The 21,118-nt window shown below is 34.7% G+C and overlaps 3 protein-coding genes across 5 annotated transcripts; 1 reads left to right on the top strand and 2 right to left on the bottom strand.

Moving 5' to 3' along the window:
- Positions 1-870: 870 nt before the first annotated feature.
- Positions 871-12,126, top strand: LOC117625434 (lactoylglutathione lyase GLX1-like). The gene is made up of 10 exons (XM_034356987.1): positions 871-921; positions 1,545-1,580; positions 8,517-8,638; positions 8,773-8,900; positions 10,410-10,474; positions 10,578-10,793; positions 10,889-10,939; positions 11,523-11,633; positions 11,734-11,886; positions 12,079-12,126. Exons 1-10 carry the CDS (start codon positions 871-873, stop codon positions 12,124-12,126), a joined length of 981 nt encoding a protein of 326 aa, XP_034212878.1.
- On the bottom strand, positions 1,917-4,403 carry LOC117624459 (5'-adenylylsulfate reductase 3, chloroplastic-like). The gene is made up of 4 exons (XM_034355715.1): positions 4,320-4,403; positions 3,629-3,911; positions 2,601-3,414; positions 1,917-2,485 (listed from the first exon to the last, which is right to left on the bottom strand). Exons 1-4 carry the CDS (start codon positions 4,390-4,392, stop codon positions 2,255-2,257), a joined length of 1,401 nt encoding a protein of 466 aa, XP_034211606.1. The 5' UTR covers positions 4,393-4,403; the 3' UTR covers positions 1,917-2,254.
- On the bottom strand, positions 12,048-15,471 carry LOC117624460 (probable tetraacyldisaccharide 4'-kinase, mitochondrial). Of its 3 annotated transcripts, none has more exons than XM_034355716.1 (8): positions 15,217-15,471; positions 14,723-14,846; positions 14,379-14,615; positions 13,798-13,947; positions 13,455-13,664; positions 13,090-13,149; positions 12,615-12,695; positions 12,048-12,435 (listed from the first exon to the last, which is right to left on the bottom strand). In XM_034355716.1, the coding sequence occupies exons 1-8, from the start codon at positions 15,387-15,389 to the stop codon at positions 12,253-12,255; spliced, it is 1,218 nt and encodes a 405-aa protein (XP_034211607.1). In that variant the 5' UTR covers positions 15,390-15,471; the 3' UTR covers positions 12,048-12,252. The 3 variants fall into 3 exon arrangements, with proteins under 3 accessions (XP_034211607.1, XP_034211608.1, XP_034211609.1); XM_034355717.1 differs by having other exon boundaries at positions 12,048-12,420; XM_034355718.1 differs by lacking the exon at positions 15,217-15,471 and adding an exon at positions 15,016-15,180.
- Between the last annotated feature and the right edge of the window lie 5,647 nt (positions 15,472-21,118).

Below are 21,118 nucleotides of genomic sequence, written 5' to 3'. Positions count from 1 at the left end.
TGGTTTTTGACATAATTCTTTGATTTCTAAACCATAGCATATATTTGGTCTGCAAATTTGCAAAACTTTGGTTTTGTTTTTTTTGGTAATCAATCGTGAGAGGAAATAAAAAAGAGAGAATACCATTAAACTAGGAGTTAGTTATATGTATCGTAGTTAATGATTTCTAAGAATTCTAAGAAGGGGGAAAAGATTATTATGGTGTACCATAATTGGCCGGTTTCGAAACGAGGCTCTGCATGACACTGTGGCCGTCAAACTTCAAAGTAGGAGTATTGTATGTCTTTCAACTCTGATTTGATATTCTTGAGCACTGATCCAAGAGCTGCGTTAATACTTAGCCAACAAGTGATTCATTTCTATATTGCATTCTTCATGTTTGTCATCTACCCTCACAAATGGGATGCATCCAATTGGCCCAACCCCAACAACACAAACTTACGAGCATTATAACTGTACAAAAAAGCTGTAACAATTTTCATAGAAAATAAAGAAAATAAGACTAATTTATATGAAGTTTAACGAGGCTAATGTAAACTTGTAACTAAGCAACAATCCAAATTGGCTTTATTTTGCCAAACAGAGTAGTCTAGTCCAGTTAAAAAAGGTCATAACTTGCAGACTAATAGTTTTAGGTTCGAACTCTCATGGGCATGTAGTAGTGGTTCGAACTAACATATCTCTTGTACTAAAAAAGAAAAGGCTTTGTTTTTAATTAATTGGATTCTACCACAAATTTAATTTGTTACCTTGATTAGTCCTTGTAGTGTCTTGGCCATCAAGTTGGCATGCTCCGTTGAGGGGATTTTATGAGTTCTATTAAGAGCAAAGTAGTTAAAGAGGTCATTGCTTCCAATCACAAAGGCGAAGATGGATTTTGAGAGGAGCTTATGGACTGCAGATGAGGATCCTAGCTTTTTCGTCAGTTCTTGATGCACTTCTGCGAAGTTAGTCTACTTGATTTGTCAAAGGTATTGACTGGCTCTGGATTAAGCATTATAGGATACAGAAAACGAAAGGGGTTTAATTGGAAAAGGTAAAAAGTGAGCATACTTATTAATGGGAGAATAAAAAAACTTGAATATTAGCGAGAGAATAGAAAACTGTTATTGACACTCCAAAATAGTCATCATGCATTCCTCTTTAACAAAAACATAAAAGTGCAAAAAAAGTGGAAGATAACTATTTGAAGATGGTTATGAGCATTTATCCTTACTCCTGAGATCTAGGTTCGATTCTCCTCCCACACCCATGTTTTTTTTTTTTTTTTTTTAAATTTTTTAAAAAGAAGTACAAGAAGTAGAAGATAACTATTTTAAAGTGCTAATAACAATTCCAACAAGAAAAAAGAATTTATAATATATAATATAAAGCATTGTCACTATCCGATCGCCAAAATAATATTTCAAAATATGTATAGACAGTTGTAAATTATGAATTCTTTCAAGTTTTGATGCTTTTTTATTTGATATGTATATCAGATGGAAGGTATTTCATAAGGAAATACGCCTTTGAAGTCGCTGAGGAACACTTGAACTGTAAAGCATCAACAATTACTTATTTATTTGTTTATTTGTTTAGTTCTTCGGTTTGAGAAAAGTAATAACACTATTGCGATGACTTGTTTACCACCCAAAAAAAAAAAAAAAAGGAGTGATAGTTAAAAGTGATAAGAGTAGTCTTGAACTCTTGATAGTCCCATAGATTGATGCCTAACCACCTCCAAATAGTCAGAACTCAATATTGGATGCTTTCAAAGTTATGTGATTTCACTTTGAAGACTTTCAGAAATTTTGCCACTAGCTTTCACAAACTAATAAGTTTCTTCTTTCTCTATGTATAAACAAAGAAAGTTATGTACGACATAAATACGCACGATAAGTTAGCGGGTCAAATTTGATTTTAGGAGAATTTCCTAAAACGTGACAAATTGCCATTTCTACCCATGTCCCCTACAACTTACAAAGGCTTTTGATAAAGTACGTTGGCCGCAACTTCGTTGAACAAATTGATGAATAGGTAGAAGGACTACTTCTAATGAAAACGACCATCGTTTTTATTCAGCAAAACATGCAGCAGAGATCGACGTGATGATTGATCTCACACCATATTAACATTACAGGGTTATATTACAAACACCATAAACACCACAACCTCAAGATAACTGCCTAACTCTGCCTAAGACTTAACACCAACAGTTCCCTGCACTGGTGCTTTCCGGTAATAGGGTATCAGGTGCGGATGCATCAAGTTCTCAGCGGAGGGCATTCACAAAAGCCAATAATGTCGCAACATCCCTCTTCTCTGATGGATACTTGATGGGATTTGATGAGTGCTTAGGGTAAAACAATATTGTTGGAAAACTCCCTAACTGCAGCTCTTGTTGTGCATATGCTTTATGTTCCCCATCAGCCCTGAACTTACCCACCTTCACTCCTGTCCCTGCTAGATTCCCTGCTAACTCAATATATGATCCTTCCATTGCCTGCAAATATTTCCGGGGAAAAAGAAAAATTCAAGTGAGACACAGTTGAAAACTCAGCACATTTTGTGCAATCCACACACTATATATGCATGGCAATATCACAAGTAGTATTTACCTGGCAGAATCGGCACCAGGGTGCATAAAGCACAACAAGCCAAGGTTCACTTCGGTTTTCCAATCTAGTCAGGTTCTCTATCCCAGTCCTGCTCAAGGAAACCAAGTTCTTGCTGTTAAAGATATCTGGGACATTTGCACTCCCATTTGTTGCTGAAATCTCATTTCCATTGCCATTGAGGTGTAGCGCCTCATCTTTCTTTATGTTTCCTTTATGGAGGCCGCACTCCTTTGCCTCAGCATCCTCCCACCACCATCTTCCTTCCCTTTCATGCTGCCCTGGTAGAACTGGCCTTGTGCATGGCTCACATCCAATTGAAATGTAACCTTGTGAGTGCAAAGGATTGACAGGAACATTCATGACTTGGAGGAAGTTCCATATGTCAGGGCCTTCTACGTTGGCAACAGGATTCCATTTTACCAAGCTGCCAATTCCACCATCGATTCCTTCAAACGATGGGTCCACCTGGACAATCGGAATCTCAGCCCTTGTGCCAGGAGACTGATCTTTTCTCTGCCCAGTGATCCAGGCACGGAGACCTTTAAGGGCCCGCCTTAAAGGCCTAACCTTCCTTACTCTGCAGCACTCCTGGTGGCCGTCTTCATAGAATGAGAATAATCCTTTGCTTCGCACCAGTCCTTGAACTTCAACAGCATCAGGGAACATGTATTCAATGTGAATGCCATAGTGCTTCTCAACAGTTTCAAAAAACTGGTACGTCTCTGGATTTAACCTCCCAGTATCCAGGCTAAATACCCTGAAGGGCCGACCAGTTAGTTTGGCATACTCGATCAAGGCAATGTCCTCAGCTCCACTGCACAAATGAACATTAGCTAAATTTAAGTTTTGCTCTTCATTAGTTACAAACATTTGAAGAGGAAGGATTTGAAACATGGATCTCCTTCTCCTCGTTGAAGGAGATGTGGCTACCAACTAGACTATGTCTCAGCCACGTGTGCTGATGTTCCACATAAACTCTTTAGACTGGAATAAGAAAACAAATTAGTACTATAAAATGGTGATTATACCTGAAGGCAATTGCAATATCATTTCCAAATTTGACAAGAGCCTTCTCCATAATTTCAAGAGGGGAAGCGTTTTCCATCTCTTTGGCCAAATTTTCATAATCTTCTGCTACGTTGTTCTTGTCAACCTCTGCAGCAGCCACTTTTGCAGCAAGTGGAACAACTGATTTGCTCCTGTGCGTTTCTGCAGAAATGGGTTTTAGCAACGATGGTATCTGGCAAGAGGGCCCGGCTGTCGATGTGAACGAGAATTGATCCGATTGACTCACAGAAGATGTCCATGGAGCTAATGGGATTCAAACAATAAGCAAAGAACACATGAGATCCCATTCAATGAAACAAATTAAAGAACAGAGAATGAAAATACCCAAAACCTTAATTCAAATTTTAATTTGTATCTAAGAAACGAATTACTAGCGTTTTTGTTACATCATCGTCATGGGCTGCAGGAAATGGGTCATATATCAAAATCAAAATTTTAACATAAATAATCATCATTTCGTATCACATTTTATATTTACACCCAAGAAATACTACGTTTATTTATTAATAAACACCAACTAAATTAACTTAATTCCACTCAACAATAAATACATGAATTCCTTATCAAATAAATAAATAAATACATTAATAATAAAAAATTCAACAAGAAAAATTGCGAAATTGAGAACAGGGAGAGAGGGTTAGAGTGTACCTTTGGGCTCGTGCGAAGAGAACGAAGCGCGAAGCAGAGAAGAGGGAGAAGGAGACGAAGCTGTGAAAGCCATAAGAGAGAGAGAGAGAGGAGAGCGATGGCGTGGAGAGCAGAAAGAAAAGCAATAAAATGGGTTCTGTCGACGAATGTTGGTTCATTGAATCTGGACGCTATTTCGTTCAACACCTCTCTACTTTGTTATTCCACGTGGCTTGTTTATTGGATGGTGTTGTTCGAGTCATCAAAGTGGGATCCTCAAATTATGGTGCCACTTCAAGATGTCAAAAGGTAAAGGGGGTTGTGTTAAAAGTGAGGGGCAATTAAGAGGGCCCTGCAAGGAATACAGAGAGAGATTATCAAAAGGGAAAGGGGGTTGCGAGCAATACAGAGGTAGAGAGACAGAGAGAGAAATGGTGAATAGTGGATGTTACGTCTGCTTGGTTGTGGGGCGGCTTTGGGGTGGTACAAGTGGGGCCACTACACAGGGTTTCTGATTCTTAAGGTCCTTTGAAAAAAAGATTCTTTATATTATATTATATATATATATACATTAATATTATATGAATTATATATATAGTATAGTGTCTAGATATTTGCACAACAGTATGTTTAGGGGAGTTGGTTGGAGCGCCTTTTTAAAAACAAGTAACGTGGAAGCTTAACTACATCAAAGGAGGAGTATATATATATATCCCCCAAATGTTCTTAAAAATAAAATAAAAAAGGTTTTCTTCTCCAAGAAAAGTACTTTCTTCATTCAAAACAAAACTAAAAAAACTTCATGGCTTTTTCTTTCTCTTAAACTCTGATTTTTTGGTTCATTATTGTTCATCAATTTCTCTTTGGTTCTTTTTTCAATCCTTTGACTATTTATGTTATTCTTTCAATTTCAGGAATTTGAACACCAAAAAGAGAAAACTCTAATTCCTGAATTCATAAAGACTACTCAAAATCAAATAGTCAGATTCAAATCTCAATTCAAATTCAGGTATGTATATAAATTTCAATCTATTCTACTCTTGTGGAAAAGCAAAAGATTTTTTGGAATCATACAACGTATTTATACATTGTTTGCTAATTCTACAAAGCGGTGGAAGATATTGAAAGATAATGTTAAACACTTAACTCTGAAATCATTGTCAGTTACACGTTGGGAAAGTTGTATTGAAAGTGTAAGAGCAATAAGATTCCAAGATGCAGATTTAAGAGAAGCTTTACTTCAGCTAGTAGAAAGTGACAGTGACTAAAAAATAACAAGTGAAGCTAATTCTTTGGCAACATATGAACTTGGAAATTTTGAGTTCTTATTGGGGATGGTTATTTGGTATGATATATTAGGTGCTATCAATGTAGTTAGCAAAAACTTACAATCTGAAGACATGCTTATTGATGTTTCTATTGATAAAGTGAAAGGGTTGATTACTTTTTTTGAAAAGTATAGAGAAAATGGGTTTACAAAAGCTATGTGTACTGCTAAAGAAATTGCTACTGACATGGGAATTGACCTGGTATTTCCTGAGAAGCGAAAATTTCGCAGAAAAAAACATTTTGATGAGAATACTTGTGAGCCATCCTAATCAATTCCTGAATCAGCTAAAGAAAAGTTTAGAATTGATTATTTCTTGTATTTAGTGGATTAAGCTATTGGTTCTTTACGAAGAAGGTTTCAACAATATCAAGAGTATGAGAATATTTTTGGGTTTTTGTTTACTTCAGAGAAGTTAAATTCATTGGATGATTGCGATTTGAAGAATAGTTGCAGTCATCTGGAAAGCATTTTGAAAAATGACAAGTTTTCTGATGTCGATGGGGAGGATTTATTTGTTGAGTTGAAAGTTTTACGGGAGCTTTTACCAAAAGAAAATACCACAGCTATTGCAATATTAAATTTCTTGAAAAGATTAAATTGTTTTCCAAATGCATTCATTGCATATAGAATCCTATTGACTATTCATGTTACTGTTGCATCTGCGGAAAGAAGTTTTTCAAAATTAAAATTGTTAAAATCATACTTGCGATCAACTATGTTGCAAGAAAGATTAAATGGACTAGCTTTGATTTCAATTGAAAGTGAACTTCTTGAAAAACTTGATTATGAACATTTGATTGATGATTTCTCTTCTAAAAATTCAAGAAGGTCAATTTTCAGACATTAGTATTGTACTGGCTGTGTTTTTTTTTCTTTTGGGGTAAAAGCCTCTCGTAATAGTTTTAATTCTTCAAATTAAACAGCAAATACAATGTGAATTATTTTTGGATAATCAGGTATGTTTTTGTTGTTGCTTTTGTGTTTAATGCAATATAATCTAATTTGTTAATGACATTTGTGTGCAACTACTCTTTAATTTGTGATTGCCAATTTTTTTTTTCTATTAAACACAGATTGCTTATTGGAGGCAACAAGGGACCTTATAGGGGCACAAGGAGCTTATTTTTGTACCAAACATTTAACTTTATCAAATGGAAACATTTAAATTTTTATGAATTTGATTTCTGATTGTCATTACATATTTATTGATGGTGAATTTTAGTTATAAAAAAATTATTTATGACATTAAGTTATGGCAAATTTTTATAGTATTTTTTAATTAGATTATGTGAGGCCCCAATTTAAGTTTCGCATAGGGCCCTCAAAATCTCATAGACGACCCTGTGTTGGGGTTGGTAGGGGCGGCGGGTTGCATCTCTAGTTTTTTAATTTTTAGATTATGTGATTTTTTAATCTTTTTTTTTTAAGTTTTAAATTAAAAATTTTAATATTTGAAGTTATTATATATTTTTGTTAAAGTTTGATGATGTGTCTTGTTTTAAACGATTAGATTATTAGGATGGTCAAGATTTTTCGAAATGCAGGTAAATACATAAACTTTAAATGTAGAGGCTCGGGATCCTCTTTGCTACACATAAAAAATAAAAAACTTATGTGAGTTTTTCATATAAAAATATGTAATTCAATACCCTCAAAACCATTTTTGTTTTTGTCGAACTAGAGGAGGGGGGGTTGAACCCCAAACCCCCAAACAAACAAAACAACCTAACCAAAGTTGTTGTATTGAATAGCTCACAATCGAGAGAAAATTCAACCACAGTCCCAATCTTTGATAATTTGTCATCATACAGTTGTTTTCAAATGAGTCCATTCAACAATGTAAAATATTACAATGCGTTTTGGCCTTATTTTCCTTTTGTTCCAAATCAAAGTAGTTGTATTGAATACCTCGCAATCAAGGGAAAATTGAAACACAAATGAATTATCCATGGTTCCTATATTGTTATTGGAATGGCTCTCGTTACAGTATATGTCATTTGTACTCTTTATTCTTATTGATTTAATAAAATTCTATCGCCTTATTATAAATAAATAAAAAGTTTTGTTCTTGATCCTTTTTTTTCAATCCTTTCTTGTATACGGAAAATAATTGATATTTTGTCTGATACCTAAATTTTTTTTTATATAACGCTATATACACATGCAAATACAAATTAACTAGTTTTTGTTAAGTACAGGTATAAATACAGCTGCGCCTTCAAAATTTCAGAATCAGCCCTAGTTAAAGTCGACAATACGGCCAGGAATATACATCATCATGCATGACTCAAATTAAACGGTCTCCAACAAACTTTTCAAAGAAAAGTCGGAAGGACCTTTCAACAAAAAGAAAAAGGACAGATGTTATAAAAATAAAAATAATAAATAATAATAAAAAAAAGGACAGAGAGACCAAAGAGATATAAATAGGTGACAAACACATATGTCCAACATATACAAAATTGTAATCATACAATTATATTCCAAGCTTTCCTCAGCATCGCCAAATAAAATAAATCTTTGGTAAGCTCTCGTGTTTTCAATTTTGCCAAGTGTTGTTACATAGCAACTTAATTATGAAGACTCATCCATCTTCTAATTAGAATTGTTAATCATGTGGACTTAATTACTTTTGTTACATAGCAACAACAACAAAATGTTTGCATTCATAAAAATGCGGTTTTTTTTTTGTATCTTTGAGAAGTGTACGAAAAACGAAATTTTTTTAAAAAATACGTCAGTATGTGTATAATATGCGAATTAACCAACTAGGAGTTGTGGTATTATATTTTCAGCTCTATAGTGCACTTACTAGATTAATGAATGACTAATTATTTCATTGCTAATCATATATATGAATGTTATGAATTAAATATTGTGTTAATCAGATTGGATCAAGTATGGAAGCTCGCACAGCACTTCATGAGGATGTGTTAGAATGGGTGAAAAAAGATAGTCGTCGTTTCCTGCGTGTCAATATTAAAGTTGATGATCTTGATTACACCATTAAGTATGCCTTGAACCTAGCTATATATGTGATTTGGCTAAATCTAATCGCATGCAAATTTTATTTTAGGCCTTATCTTATTTGTTTAATTTATGTATATTAATAGAGCACTTTATTTGTTCTTATAATATTGACAGGTTTTACACAGAATTTTTGGGGATGAAAGTGTTGAGTAGAAAACATTTCCCGGAAGAAAAATACTCAAATGCAGTTGTTGGGTTTGGACCTCAAGAGACTCATTTTGTGATAGGCCTCACATCCCACCGTATGTTATAATTTTTTCACTCCAAAACTTAATTATCTTAATGAAATCCTAAAAGTTAACCTTAAGAAACCCTAAAACTCTGCTTGTAAATATTCTTTGAGCTTACTTGGTAATACCATATTAGACTCTAGATATGAGTAAATAGTTCATGTCAGTTGTTTGATGTCAACTTGTGTTATTTAATTACCTGATTATTTTAAACGGTTTGGGTTTTTAATACTCTCCTTACCTGACTAACTAAGAGCATCTCCAACCGATGTGTCAAATTGCCACATGGACATGAAATGACAAAAATTGAAGGTTAAAGTTGCTCAAATCGAGTAGTCAAATCCTAGATAGGCTGGAAGAGATATGTCAAAAATAACATATCAAAATGCCTGATGTCAAATATTTTTTTAATATTTTTTTAGTCATGGACCTCACTATCATTTACTCTCTTTTAAAATTTTATGCATCATATGGCCCCATTTGCTTTTAAAAATATAATAAAATAATATGATATTTGACATTTCGGATTGAGTTAAATTTTTTCCATAGTGTCAAATTGCCATATAAGCCATCAAATTCAAATTTAACATTTTGCATTTGACATCTCCAACATCTCCATTGGAGATGCTCTAATACAACCCACACACCCCCGGTTTAGATAATAGACGCTTAATTATAAGGCTAGGAAAAATAAACACACGTGAAATATCAAACGCTATATTTTCATCTTCTTCTCCCTAGGATTCTTCTCTGCTATCTTTTCCAATGATTATTCTCTTCATTCTTCTCCAAGTATCCATCTCTCTCTCTCTCTCTCTCTCTCTCTCTCTCTCTCTCTCTCTCTCTCTCTTGGTTTTTATGTTTGAATTTTGAACACCCAAGTTTGCAGCTTTGCTTAGTGTTGAAACTCTTTCTTGCCCATTCATGTTGTTTCGATTCAAAGCTCAGCCAAACAAGTTTGGTTCTCAATCCTATTTTATTTTTTTTTAATTGGTGGGTTAGTATAATTGGCTCTCGATTCAAAGCTCAGCCAGATTCCTGATTTTTTATATATTAATTTTTTGGTCAAATCCCATATTCCAATTTTAACTTGAGGGGCTTTGCATCAATGATATGATGGGCCGGTGAAGAAGACAATGAAGGAAGCAGAGTTTCTTGTTTTAAGCAGTTGTTGGATGTATTTAATGGCTAAAATGATTTGTCAATGATTTGGCAAAAACAAATGAAAAACAATTTTGTCACATGAATCTTATCAACAAAATTCGTGTCATTTGAATTTCAATTTTCACTTAAATTATCAAAGAATTAAAAATAAATAAATATTCTAATTTGATGTTATCCGACAGAGCACCAAACACAGTACAACTTAGTCTGACTATTTATTTGGAACAACATCAAACGCCTTACAATATTATGGATAAATAGTCAGTACTCTCCAAAACAGATTAATAATATCCGATAAAAATTAGTCAATACAGTCTGACGTACCAAACAAACCCTTCTTGTTATCTTAATCCACAGACAATGAAGCGGACAAGTTAGAGCTTGGAACAACCTTCAATCATTTTGGAATCGCAACCCAAGATGTGAGTATCACTCTATTTATAATTTTGTGCCCCTGACATTTTTAAACTTTTAGAAATAGTGACCGTTAATTGGGTAACACTTTTGTTCTTGGTTTATCTTTAGATTTATAATATAGTTGAAAAAATTCGAGCCAACGGAGGAGTGATCACTCGCGAACCAGGGCCAATCGCAACTGGCGGGACTAGCATATTCGCCTTCGTGAAGGATCCCAACGGCTACACTTTCGAGCTCCTCCAGAGGCCACCAACTCCAGAACCACTTTGCCAAATATGCCTTAATGTGTTTGATATGGATCGCTCTATTGAGTTCTACAGTAAGGTATGCCTACTTTCTTATTAGAAATATTAGCTTTTATTCATAACAGATTATAATAACTTTTCTTAATTAATCTCATATTTGATCTACCCATGCAGTCCTTGGGCATGAACCTACTACTACCAAAGTTTAACGCTACTGAAGAGCAGGTAAACTTTATTTTTTTTATTTTTTATTTTTTTTAATATACAGTATAAGAATGGGGGATTCAAACTTAATTCATTTTCCAACAAAGTAAGGAGAAACGTCAAAATATTGTATGTAATGTCCAACCTTAACCCTTCATTTAGATTAAGGAATTGAAAATTACATAGAATTCTAAAATGACAGAATTTAGACTTCTATCATTTTAATTTCTGACAATTAAAAATTTCAGTGTTTGGATTTATGTATGTCGAATTTTATAAATGATATAATTTAGTAAATGGCACTATAGAAATTGTGAAATGACGCCTATTTTGGTGGAAATTAAATTCGGGAATTTGATGCCTCAATTTTCATGATTTTTTCAGCGTGTCATTTAATAAATTCAGCACTTAAGTTGCCAAACAAAAGAATTGTCAATTTCTCCTTTTAAATTCCCTACTTTTAGTGAAATTCCAAGTTATTTTCCCCCATCCAAACGGAGCGTGATAGTTATTAAAAAATACAACTGTTCCTAATTAACCTGAAACAAATCTTATATTTAATCTTTCTTTTTCTTTTTCTTTTTTTCTGCTTCATGCGGTGCAGTATACTCTAGCTATGTTGGGTTATGGATCCAATTTTACTGAGACAACTATTATCGAGTTGAAATATAATTATAACGTGACCCAGTATACCAGAGGAAACGGATATGCACAGGTGGGCAAAAATGAAATAAAATTCTCTTATCTTTTTGTTTGTGCCTTGTTCATTGATTTATATTTTCTAATCTTTTTAAATAAATAAATTGTATTTCAAGGTTGCTATTGGCACTAATGACGTGTACAAGAGCGCAGCAGCTGTTGAACTGGTTACCAAGGAACTTGGAGGGAAAATAATTCGTCCACCGGGTCCAATCCCAAAAATCAAAACCAAAATCACTGCATTCCTTGACACAGATGGCTTTCAAACGGTAAAACCTCCTTTGATTGCATAGTTCATATATATATATATACAGAAATTCTCTTATGCGGACGTCCGGACGTTATTATCGTGCAGATGCCATGTATTTTCTATTATCCCTCCCTGCTTTCCTCCTTGTTTATATATATATATATATATTTTAACACAAGCTTACAGAACCATTCTATGTTAACCTCTGTAGGTGTTGGTGGACAATCAAGACTATCTTAAAGAATTGAAGAAACAGTAACTTACAACTATAAGATCGGATTAAATTTAACCAATTATGTTTCATGGCATGCTTATTAGGTTATCCTTTCTACAGATGTATTTTTTAATAAATGTTTGTCAGTTTTGCCATGTAACTGAGCAAACCTTAATTTCTGTCTGTACCTTGCAATTCATCTTTCAAATCTCCTTTCAATAACTTTTTGAAGCCATCTTCAGTGCATTCTCTGTGAGGTATGATCTTCAATTCCGAACAGAGTGCCAAAACTTCATAAGGATCCAAGTGCTTAAAAATCTCTGGGTCTCGATCGTAATCCTGACAGCATGAAATTTATATCAAAGAAAGAAATAATGAAATGAGGAAGTTGGGACGCTCTATATCAATTCAATTCAAAGGGCAGGCATCCCTCCCACAGATCTGGCCAGCGCCCCAATAACCTAAACTAACCAAGAAAACTATTTAAGAAGATGTCTTAAGAAACAAAAGAAAAGGACTGATATGCTACTCACCTTTTCTGTGACTATAACAACTGGCTTGTGCCCAAACGTGTCCTCCAGCTCTCTTAGTCTCCTCCTGATCATCTCAGTATCCTACATTTGCCACAAAATCACAAAGCTTGAGATATTACCATCTAAATCAACATTTAGCTAACCCGGGGGTTATATTCCGTTTTAATGTAGCTTTGCACGCCATATACTTGTGTTTGATCAGCAGATTGAAATTAGCTTAAATTGACGAGATTATACTAATGGCAGAGAAAAACAAGTTTTAGATCTTGTTTCTCATTTGGGGAAGGGAAAGGGTCGTGAATGTAAAGGGATAAGGGCTCTACCACGTAAGCTAGAAGCCCCACATATATTTTACATTTTACTTATGCAGTAAGCATATTAAAATATAAAGGTGTCTGCCCCATCATTTGGTTCAAAAAAAGACATTGCACATGACAAGAATCTCATGTCAAAGAAGTGGAAGATTAAGCAGTACCTTGGCCTGAAATATGTGATGATCGCTGAATTCAAGGCGATCAACATAGAATGCTCCTATCTGCAGCAAGTTCTATTCAATTTAGAGATGGAAGCACAGATAGGAGAAACAAGCTAAGTAGTAAAGAAACATGTGGTGCCCACAGAATTTGTCGCCGGACCAGAAAATGACATGTATAAAGTTTCTTAGCATCTCCAAGAAGCAAATTTGAAAATTAATTACACAGCAGATACACACAAATATGTTTACGTATGCATCTGCTTTGTATATATTTGAAAATTAATTGCACAACAGATGCACACACACAAATATATTTATATATGTATCTGCTTTCAACAAAGGAGAGGTGGCCAAGAGTATAATACCTTCTCAACTCCCTTCACAAATGCATTTGATGAACCAATGGCAGAAACACATAATACAATGCTGTTAGACAAATCCCTCAGAGGTTTTCTGGAGTTGACATTTCCCACGTCAAAGAAATAACAGGGATCCATTTTAGTGAAGAAAATAGGAAGAGATTTATTAACTTGTTGTAGCATCAAGTCAATATCTTTGAGATTTTGTTCTGAAACCTGTGAGATTCACAAGCATAAACTTTTGTGTCAATTACAGACTTCCACTGGCTAACATACACAAGGGCTGAGGCAAAATCTTTAACCCACATTTTTAACCAAAATAAAAAAAAGTAAAGATCAGTTTATATACCAAATCTGCATGATGGAGTACAACAACATCTGCCCGTCTAAGCGCATTCAAAGGCTCCCTTAACGGTCCACGTGGGATTAAGTGACAGTTGCCCCATAGTATTAATCCGTTAACCATTACAATCTCTAGATCACGCTGCAAGCTCCAGTGCTGTCTTCCACATATTTATAAAATAAAGTAAAAGAATAGCACCTCAATGAGCATGAAGGAGTGGGATCACAGATCCTCTAGGTCACCAATTGATGGAGTGGCAGACTAGCACCCAAAACACATATACAAAATTAAGAAAGAGGGAAAAAGATTGGCAGACAACAAGAAGCTCTACATTTTAAAACATCTCAACAACATGTTAAATTTTGATTCAGGCCAATTTGCCATGTCCCCTAAACTACTCTACTAATAACCACAAAATCGCCCTTTCCTTTGCTATCCCACATTAAGGATATAGAACATTGTCTAAGTTACACTCAAAGATCACATACCACTACTTGGTAAAGACTTAAATGATAGAAAGTGCATCCTAAGTCCCCAAAATGGAGGAAAAAGAGGAAAGAAATACAGGATAAAGTATACAATTATACCTGCATTCCATCATCAAGAATTACAGCACCAATTTTTTCTGAACTAAGATGACCTCCCACTTTCGGTTCAATGCAAAGTCCATCAGAGCCTTTAATCATAGAGCTAGGATCAACATAACCATATCTTTCAAAAAATCGAGCAGCCACAGCTGCCCGTTTTGCACCCACACCAATCTTTACAGGCCTTCCAAGCAAATGCCTATGAAGCATTCTGGCTTCATCCCCACCAGCATAACCCTGCCAACGGAAATATCACTTGAAATTTCATGGACACTTCAAATCAAACATGAAGATCGATAAATATTAAACAATATACAAAAGAAAATTAAATAAAGTAAAAGTACCCTAGTAAGAATGAGAGGTGAAATTCCTGAATCAGCTAAAAAGCGAGCAATGAACTCCGCCATCGGAGTTTTCCCATTGCCTCCCCATGTCAAATTCCCAACACTGATCACTGGCACCGGCAACCTTCCAATTCAATAATTTCTTCTTAATTAAAGCTAAAATAAGAAAATAACTATACAGAATCATTTCAAGCAAGAGCTCTGCATCGATTCCATCTAAAGTGGCATGATTTGGGCTTGAACCAGTTGAGCTAAAACTTCTAAACAATACCTACAGACAACGCTTTACGTACCGTTTGGTTTCTCGGAAAATGTGAGAAATGCACTACAATTCAAGAGGTCGCGTTAAAATTGATAAAGCCAACTGAATTCGACTCATAGCCTCTAGCGGTAACGGTCTCAATTCAGCCAAGGTCCAAAATTGTTTTGTTTTATTTTCCGAGCAGCCAAACAGAAGAGAAAGAATGAAGTGGAGATCGGAGGAGAGATATTACCGGTGCTTTCTGAAGAGGCCGGAATGGTAGAGAGAGCGGCGGAGAGAGAGAGCCAGCTTGTAGAGAGAGGAGGCCAAGCAGAGGACAGGGATCAGAGAGAGTTGAAGATGAGTGAGCTTAGCGTGGTTCTGAGCGTAGGCGATCTCGCTCACTGCTTTTCTCAGTTTCTCCATTGAAGACGGCGAAAGAGCCAAGGAGAAGAGGAAAACCCCGGAAAAGAGAGGGAAAGAGCGAGGGTTTCAGTTCAGTTTAATTTGCTGTTTACTTTGTTGTAGGCTCGTGTCGTGCAATTCAACGACAGTTTTTATTTTATTTTATATAAATAAAATAAAATAAAAATCTTTCTAGTAAAAAATTACAAAAACGTTTCCTAAACTTTTACTCTAGTTCTCAAAATTTAAATTTGAGTAACATGAAAAAAATCTTAGCCGCCGCGCCTTATGGGGTTTGGCGGCCTCCTTCCCTACCTCTTTTCTCCTTTCTTTCTCTTTTTTTTAAGATTGTTAGTTTATTTTGTGATATGGAAGTAGTCGTCATGAAGTGATGTTATCGCCATGATATAGTCACCATATTTTGGCCCATATACACAATGACTTGGCTCCGTACTACATAGTTTGGAACTTTAAAGAAGGAAAGATGTCTAGTTGTATTGGGTTCGAGTTTAGCCAATGCAGGACTATGGGTTTAGTAGGTATGACGCTATGATTTTCTACAGGATGACTGAAAGATGTGGAATGGTGGTCCTGTTTCTTAGTTTTGTTTTAAACTAATAATTTTCAGAAACTCTTTTGGAGTTTGTGCGATTTGTTTTCTATTTAGGATTTTTTTTTTTTTTAAAAAAAAAAACTTTGGCTTTCGATACGTAATTTCCGTTTCTGTCATTGCGCTACAAATTTGTATTGTAGGTCTGAGTACATGTGCTTCTGGTTGCTGGATCGGGGATTTAGCCATTGTTTGGGTTGTGCATGATTCTCTCCATATCAATTTAACATGTTGATGTGTTTGGTCACTGAAGAAGATTTACCTATATTCAGCACATAGTTGCTTTGTTCATCAATAATATACTATCGCTTATTTTCAACCCAAAAAAAAAAAAAAAAAAAAAAGAGTAATAGCATCCTTAAATTTAGAACTAGTCAAAATACACGCGTGACAAATTATCAAACTTTTCTTTTCTCATTTTGACTTTAATATTGGTGATTTCACCTCATTAAAGCTACATTACGAAGAAAAAAAAGCAACACAAAAAAGTAATACTTTTATTGTTCTTTTTATGTGGTAGAGAAGATATTTACAAAGAAAAACAAAAACAAAAAAACACACCTGCTCCTAGCCAAACATTGGACCTGCTGAAAATATTAAAGAACTTGAAATGCTAGGATCCTCTAGGAAAGCGTCTTGAATTAGATCAAAGGCTATCAAACCACAAACTATCATTGACACAAATGATGTATGATGATCACCTTACATTTAAGACAATAAATTGGCCGTCATAAAAATTTGCCAAAACATAGAACGTTAAAGCTAATTAAACAAAACTTGAGCATATATTGGCCGTCATGTGTTGTCCAGATATGTTATTAATTGCATCCACGATATGACAGCATTGAGAAGTCACTTTCAACAACAATTATATTAGGACCGCTCAAGCGCTCGATCGGTAAATTAACCACTCGTTTGGATCCATTCCAAATGTCATATCATGATCTAAATTGTTTATTTTTTAGATAATCATTCAATGAACATTCGCTACCCCAAAAAAATTAGCCAAATCAAACATTGTTAGTAAATGTCTATTTATTTAACAACATTTAGATGACCATATGTTGTCAATCTTGGATAATTTTTTGCATTGTCGGTTTTTGAATGAATACCTAACAAATGAATAGTTCAAATCATGAGATGACATTGTGGAATGGGTTCAAAAGAGTGGTTAGCTTAGCCTAGTATAATAGTAGTTTATTTCTTCAGAAATTCTGGGATTACATTCGTAATTTAGCTAAAAAAGCCACTAGTTACAAAGGGCCATTACAATAACAAAGCGATCATACATCAAAATTGAGACAATCTAGGGCTCATCCACTAACAATCACGTAGGATAAAAGAAACTCTAACATAGGCATCCTAACTAAGAGTGCACACTCAGAACAACCAAAAATAGATCACGTTTGAAAAAATCAAGCCATAATAATACAAATGAAACTCTCACATAAGATAGGTGGAAAACTCTCACAAATGAGAGGTGAAAAACTCTCACAAAATGAGAGGTGAAAACTACACAGAAAACCCAAAGAGTCTCTGCGACTTATTCCAAACATAAAGAAACCGCAAAAAGTATGGTGGTAGAGATCCGATACCGAAATGCAAGTAAAGATCCAACGCCGAGACACATTCACCTATGATGAGTAAAGGAAAATCATAACAAAATGAAGACAAATAGGGGAAACATTTTGTCTTTGAAATGGGGGAAGAGAGGGGAAGGGAGGAAGAGAGGAGGGGAAAGAGGAGGAAGATTAGTGGATTTCTCCCCCTTCAAAGTAAAAATGGCTATAGAGTGTTTTTTTGGGAGAGAGGGGGCTAGGATTTTTAGTGTCACTTTTTTATAAGGCTTTATTTGTGATTTGCCTCATGAACTTGTATTTAGTTTTCTATTTACTCCATATCCTTTTTTTTATTTATAGAAAATTAAGGATATGAACTTCTTTTTTTGGCCAATTTCTCTCATGCCGTCTAAATTCTCAACATTTCATCCAATTTGCCGTTAAATATGAGGGCAAATTGGTAGTTTTCATGTTAAAATAAAATAAAAATAATTTCACATTTGAAAATATCTCTCTCTCCAAGCTCTTCTTCCCCAAACCCCAACCTCCCTTGTCCTCTTCATAAATCACACCACCACCCATTCTCTCTCCCTTGACTTCTCTCTATGCCCTCACTGCACCCAAAGATTGAACACATCCCATACAACAATACCAAAACCACCACCATATATTTGAACTAAAAAAAAAAGCCAGATGCACATATTTGAACACACACACAAAAAAACATATCTATTTGGACAAAAACCGCACCAGGTGCGGGCAAGTTGTGGTGAGGTGGGTAACTTTGTGGATGTTGGGGCTGAGCTTGGGGTTTGGGGAGAGAGAGAGAGAGAGAGAGAGAGAGAGAGAGAGAGTGAGTGATGGTTGTGAGGTGGTGGCTATGGGAGGGTGGGCTGCTAAGAGGGGAGGGTGTGATGGGTAAAGGAGTGGTTATGGGTCCGAGGGTGCATTGCGAAAGGGGAGGCAGTGACAGTGGGGAGGGGGGAGGGGTTACGAAAGGGGCGAAAGGGGATAGGTTTTTATTATTTTTATTTTCTCTTTATTTTTAATTTTTTTATAAAATAAATATATTTTTAATGATTTAACAAAAAATTGGATGAAATGTTAATCATTTAGAAGACAATGGGGAAATTGGCAAAAAAATAGAAGTTCATATCTTTAATTTTCTTTATAAAAAAAAAGAGAATAAATCGAAAATTAAATACAAATTCAAAGGACAAATCATCAATTAACCTTTTTTTTTTATAAATATATTCTTATCGTGTGAGAAAAATAAGCTAAAATAGCAAGTTTGTGAACTTTCTTAAGTACTTGGGCCAATTAAAACACTTTCAAATTTCTCCCCTAGTTCCATTGAAAAAGAATAAAATTTCTCCCCCAGCTTCCCTATTGAAGTCCATGAATGATCTTCAATTTGTGGGGCCCACTTAGGAAAATTTAGCTTCATGATTTCATATTATGTGGGACCATATTACATGTGTCCGATCATGGTGGATTCATATAATAATAATAATAATATGGATATAAAATCATCTACAACCGTTGATCAAATCAAGTGGAAAAAGTAAAAATTGAAAAAGGTAAACTGAGTGAAATGACAAACGAGTCCATGAATCCATTACAAGCGGGAAAAGAAAATTTGTAGTGGCAATGCACATTAGGTTTTACGGCAAATCTCTTTCAATCACAACGACGACTAAAAATTTGCTCTACTTGCTTAAAAGTGCGTGCTGCCACTCTACACGCTTTGTTCATGGTGCTTCATATTGGTTGGAGGAGTCGTTCTTGTCAAATTTTGACATTGTATTCCTTCCAATTTGAAATTGTGCCATTGCTTATAGTTTAGCAGCTTAAACCTTTTCCACTAATACGAACTAACATTTGGTATAGTAATATTTGTCTCTACTCTACTTAATTGGAAGAGGTCTCAAGTTCGGCTTACATAGATAGCTAAGATCATATATATTTGTGATGAGTCTGATACTTAGTTAGTTGTGGCTAGCGAGAATAGTATATTATATTTTGGTGATGAGTCTGATACCTCGTTAGTTGTGTCTTTATTGGATTGGTGCTAGCCTTGTTGCGAGTGTAGAGATCCGTATAAAAGTATTTTGTAAATATATTTTTTTTTTCTAGAAAAAGAAAAATCTTTCACCAATAAGCCTTATGGTTTTTATCATGAGTAGTTACTGTTATGTCAATTACATTATTTTCGTGTAAAAACTTTCAATTCGATCCAAGTCATCACCTTTTTTGCAGCATAAGAAGACTGTGATGACATTACTTGACTTGACATAATAAAGATGAAAATGATGTGTTTGAAATACTACAATGGCTACTCGTGGTAAAAAGTCTAGCCTTTATCGTATTGTAGAACTCCCTAAAATCCTTTGCAATTATATGAAACATTCTTAACAAGATTTGAACTTTATTATCATATAATAGATTAAAGGGTACACAACATAAGAAAAAGTATAGGGTTGATGAGCTTGTGGATCAAGAAATCTTAAAATTTACATTTTCCATTGGAGTTACTCTAAAATTGGGAAAAGTTTTTAAAGGGAACTTGCTCGTCTATTTCTAACATAAATACTTTTGTAGGATTTTTCGGGAGTGTGCCTGTTACTAAGGGAAACTTTAGTAAAATCCTATCATTCGGTCATGTTTCACTTTGCCTTATGAATATTCAATTTGATTTTGAGCCCCGTTAGGGTGCGAACAAACATACAATTCTGTCACAATTATGTACCAAAGATTTTTGGTAAACTCAAAGTCACAAGGTTAGGGTGCGAATAATATAGCTATGTATATATGAAAATGCTGACGAGGTGACCAATAAAATGCTACATTGACAAGGAAAATTAATAAAGACTTGGAATTCTCCCTTTAAAAAAAAAAAAAAAAGACTTGAAATTTTGAAAATTAAGTTATGAGAGAAAGTTAAGAGGAACTTTTTTTTTTCTTTTAATAATAAAAAATAAACTTCATTAGATTAACTTATTTATTAATTTCAATGGACTTATTTACTAACCCAAAAGAAAAAGGCGAGGAGAAAGGAAGGACAATGACGCTTCTTTCTCCACCCCCTTCTTTGGAATTTTTCTTTGAGACTCACAGAAAGAGAGAGCGTCTAGAAGTTAAGAGGAATTGAATTCATATATACAACAAATTCAAAGACTCTACTTCGCATAATTTGGGTAGCTTGAGCAAGGTAGCATTTTCCTTGCTACAAAAGATGTGGAAAATTTTATTGTAGGGGACTACGGTCAATGGTAAAAGCGTGTTAAAACAAGTCCCAACTTGAATGGACAAATTAACCCCCAAATTGATGGCATAATTGACAAACTAACGTATAATTCTGGGAACTGCTAAAATTAATTTCCAATCGTGGAAGATTTTGGGTGCAAACTTTATTTTTATTGGAACCACATTCCATTTGTACAACAATTGTAATTATTGTCTACTACATGAGTCTCTTATTATTTAACTAACACTTTATTACAAGGGTACCACTTTTTCCACATAACCTCCATGCAACCAAAAACGACGTGTGATGTTGTTGTGAGAAAGCTTTTAATGGA

The sequence above is a fragment of the Prunus dulcis genome, chromosome 4, assembly GCF_902201215.1.
Source record: "Prunus dulcis chromosome 4, ALMONDv2, whole genome shotgun sequence".
Lineage (NCBI taxonomy): Eukaryota > Viridiplantae > Streptophyta > Magnoliopsida > Rosales > Rosaceae > Prunus > Prunus dulcis.
This window is presented reverse-complemented; position numbering and strand designations above follow the sequence as displayed.

Coding starts and splice junctions, on each gene's coding strand:
- LOC117625434 (XM_034356987.1), top strand. CDS start 871: ATGGATTTTGAGAGGAGCTTATGGACTGCAGATGAGGATCCTAGCTTT. Junction 10,794..10,888: donor CTATTGAGTTCTACAGTAAG/GTATGCCTACTT, acceptor CTACCCATGCAG/TCCTTGGGCATGAACCTACT. Junction 11,887..12,078: donor ACACAGATGGCTTTCAAACG/GTAAAACCTCCT, acceptor TAACCTCTGTAG/GTGTTGGTGGACAATCAAGA.
- LOC117624459 (XM_034355715.1), bottom strand. CDS start 4,392: ATGGCTTTCACAGCTTCGTCTCCTTCTCCCTCTTCTCTGCTTCGCGCT. Junction 3,912..4,319: donor CTCTTCGCACGAGCCCAAAG/GTACACTCTAAC, acceptor GAATCCCATTAG/CTCCATGGACATCTTCTGTG. Junction 2,486..2,600: donor CCTGGTGCCGATTCTGCCAG/GTAAATACTACT, acceptor AAATATTTGCAG/GCAATGGAAGGATCATATAT.
- LOC117624460 (XM_034355716.1), bottom strand. CDS start 15,389: ATGGAGAAACTGAGAAAAGCAGTGAGCGAGATCGCCTACGCTCAGAAC. Junction 14,847..15,216: donor GGCCTCTTCAGAAAGCACCG/GTAATATCTCTC, acceptor TTGAATTGGAAG/GTTGCCGGTGCCAGTGATCA. Junction 13,665..13,797: donor TACTCCATCATGCAGATTTG/GTATATAAACTG, acceptor TGAATCTCACAG/GTTTCAGAACAAAATCTCAA.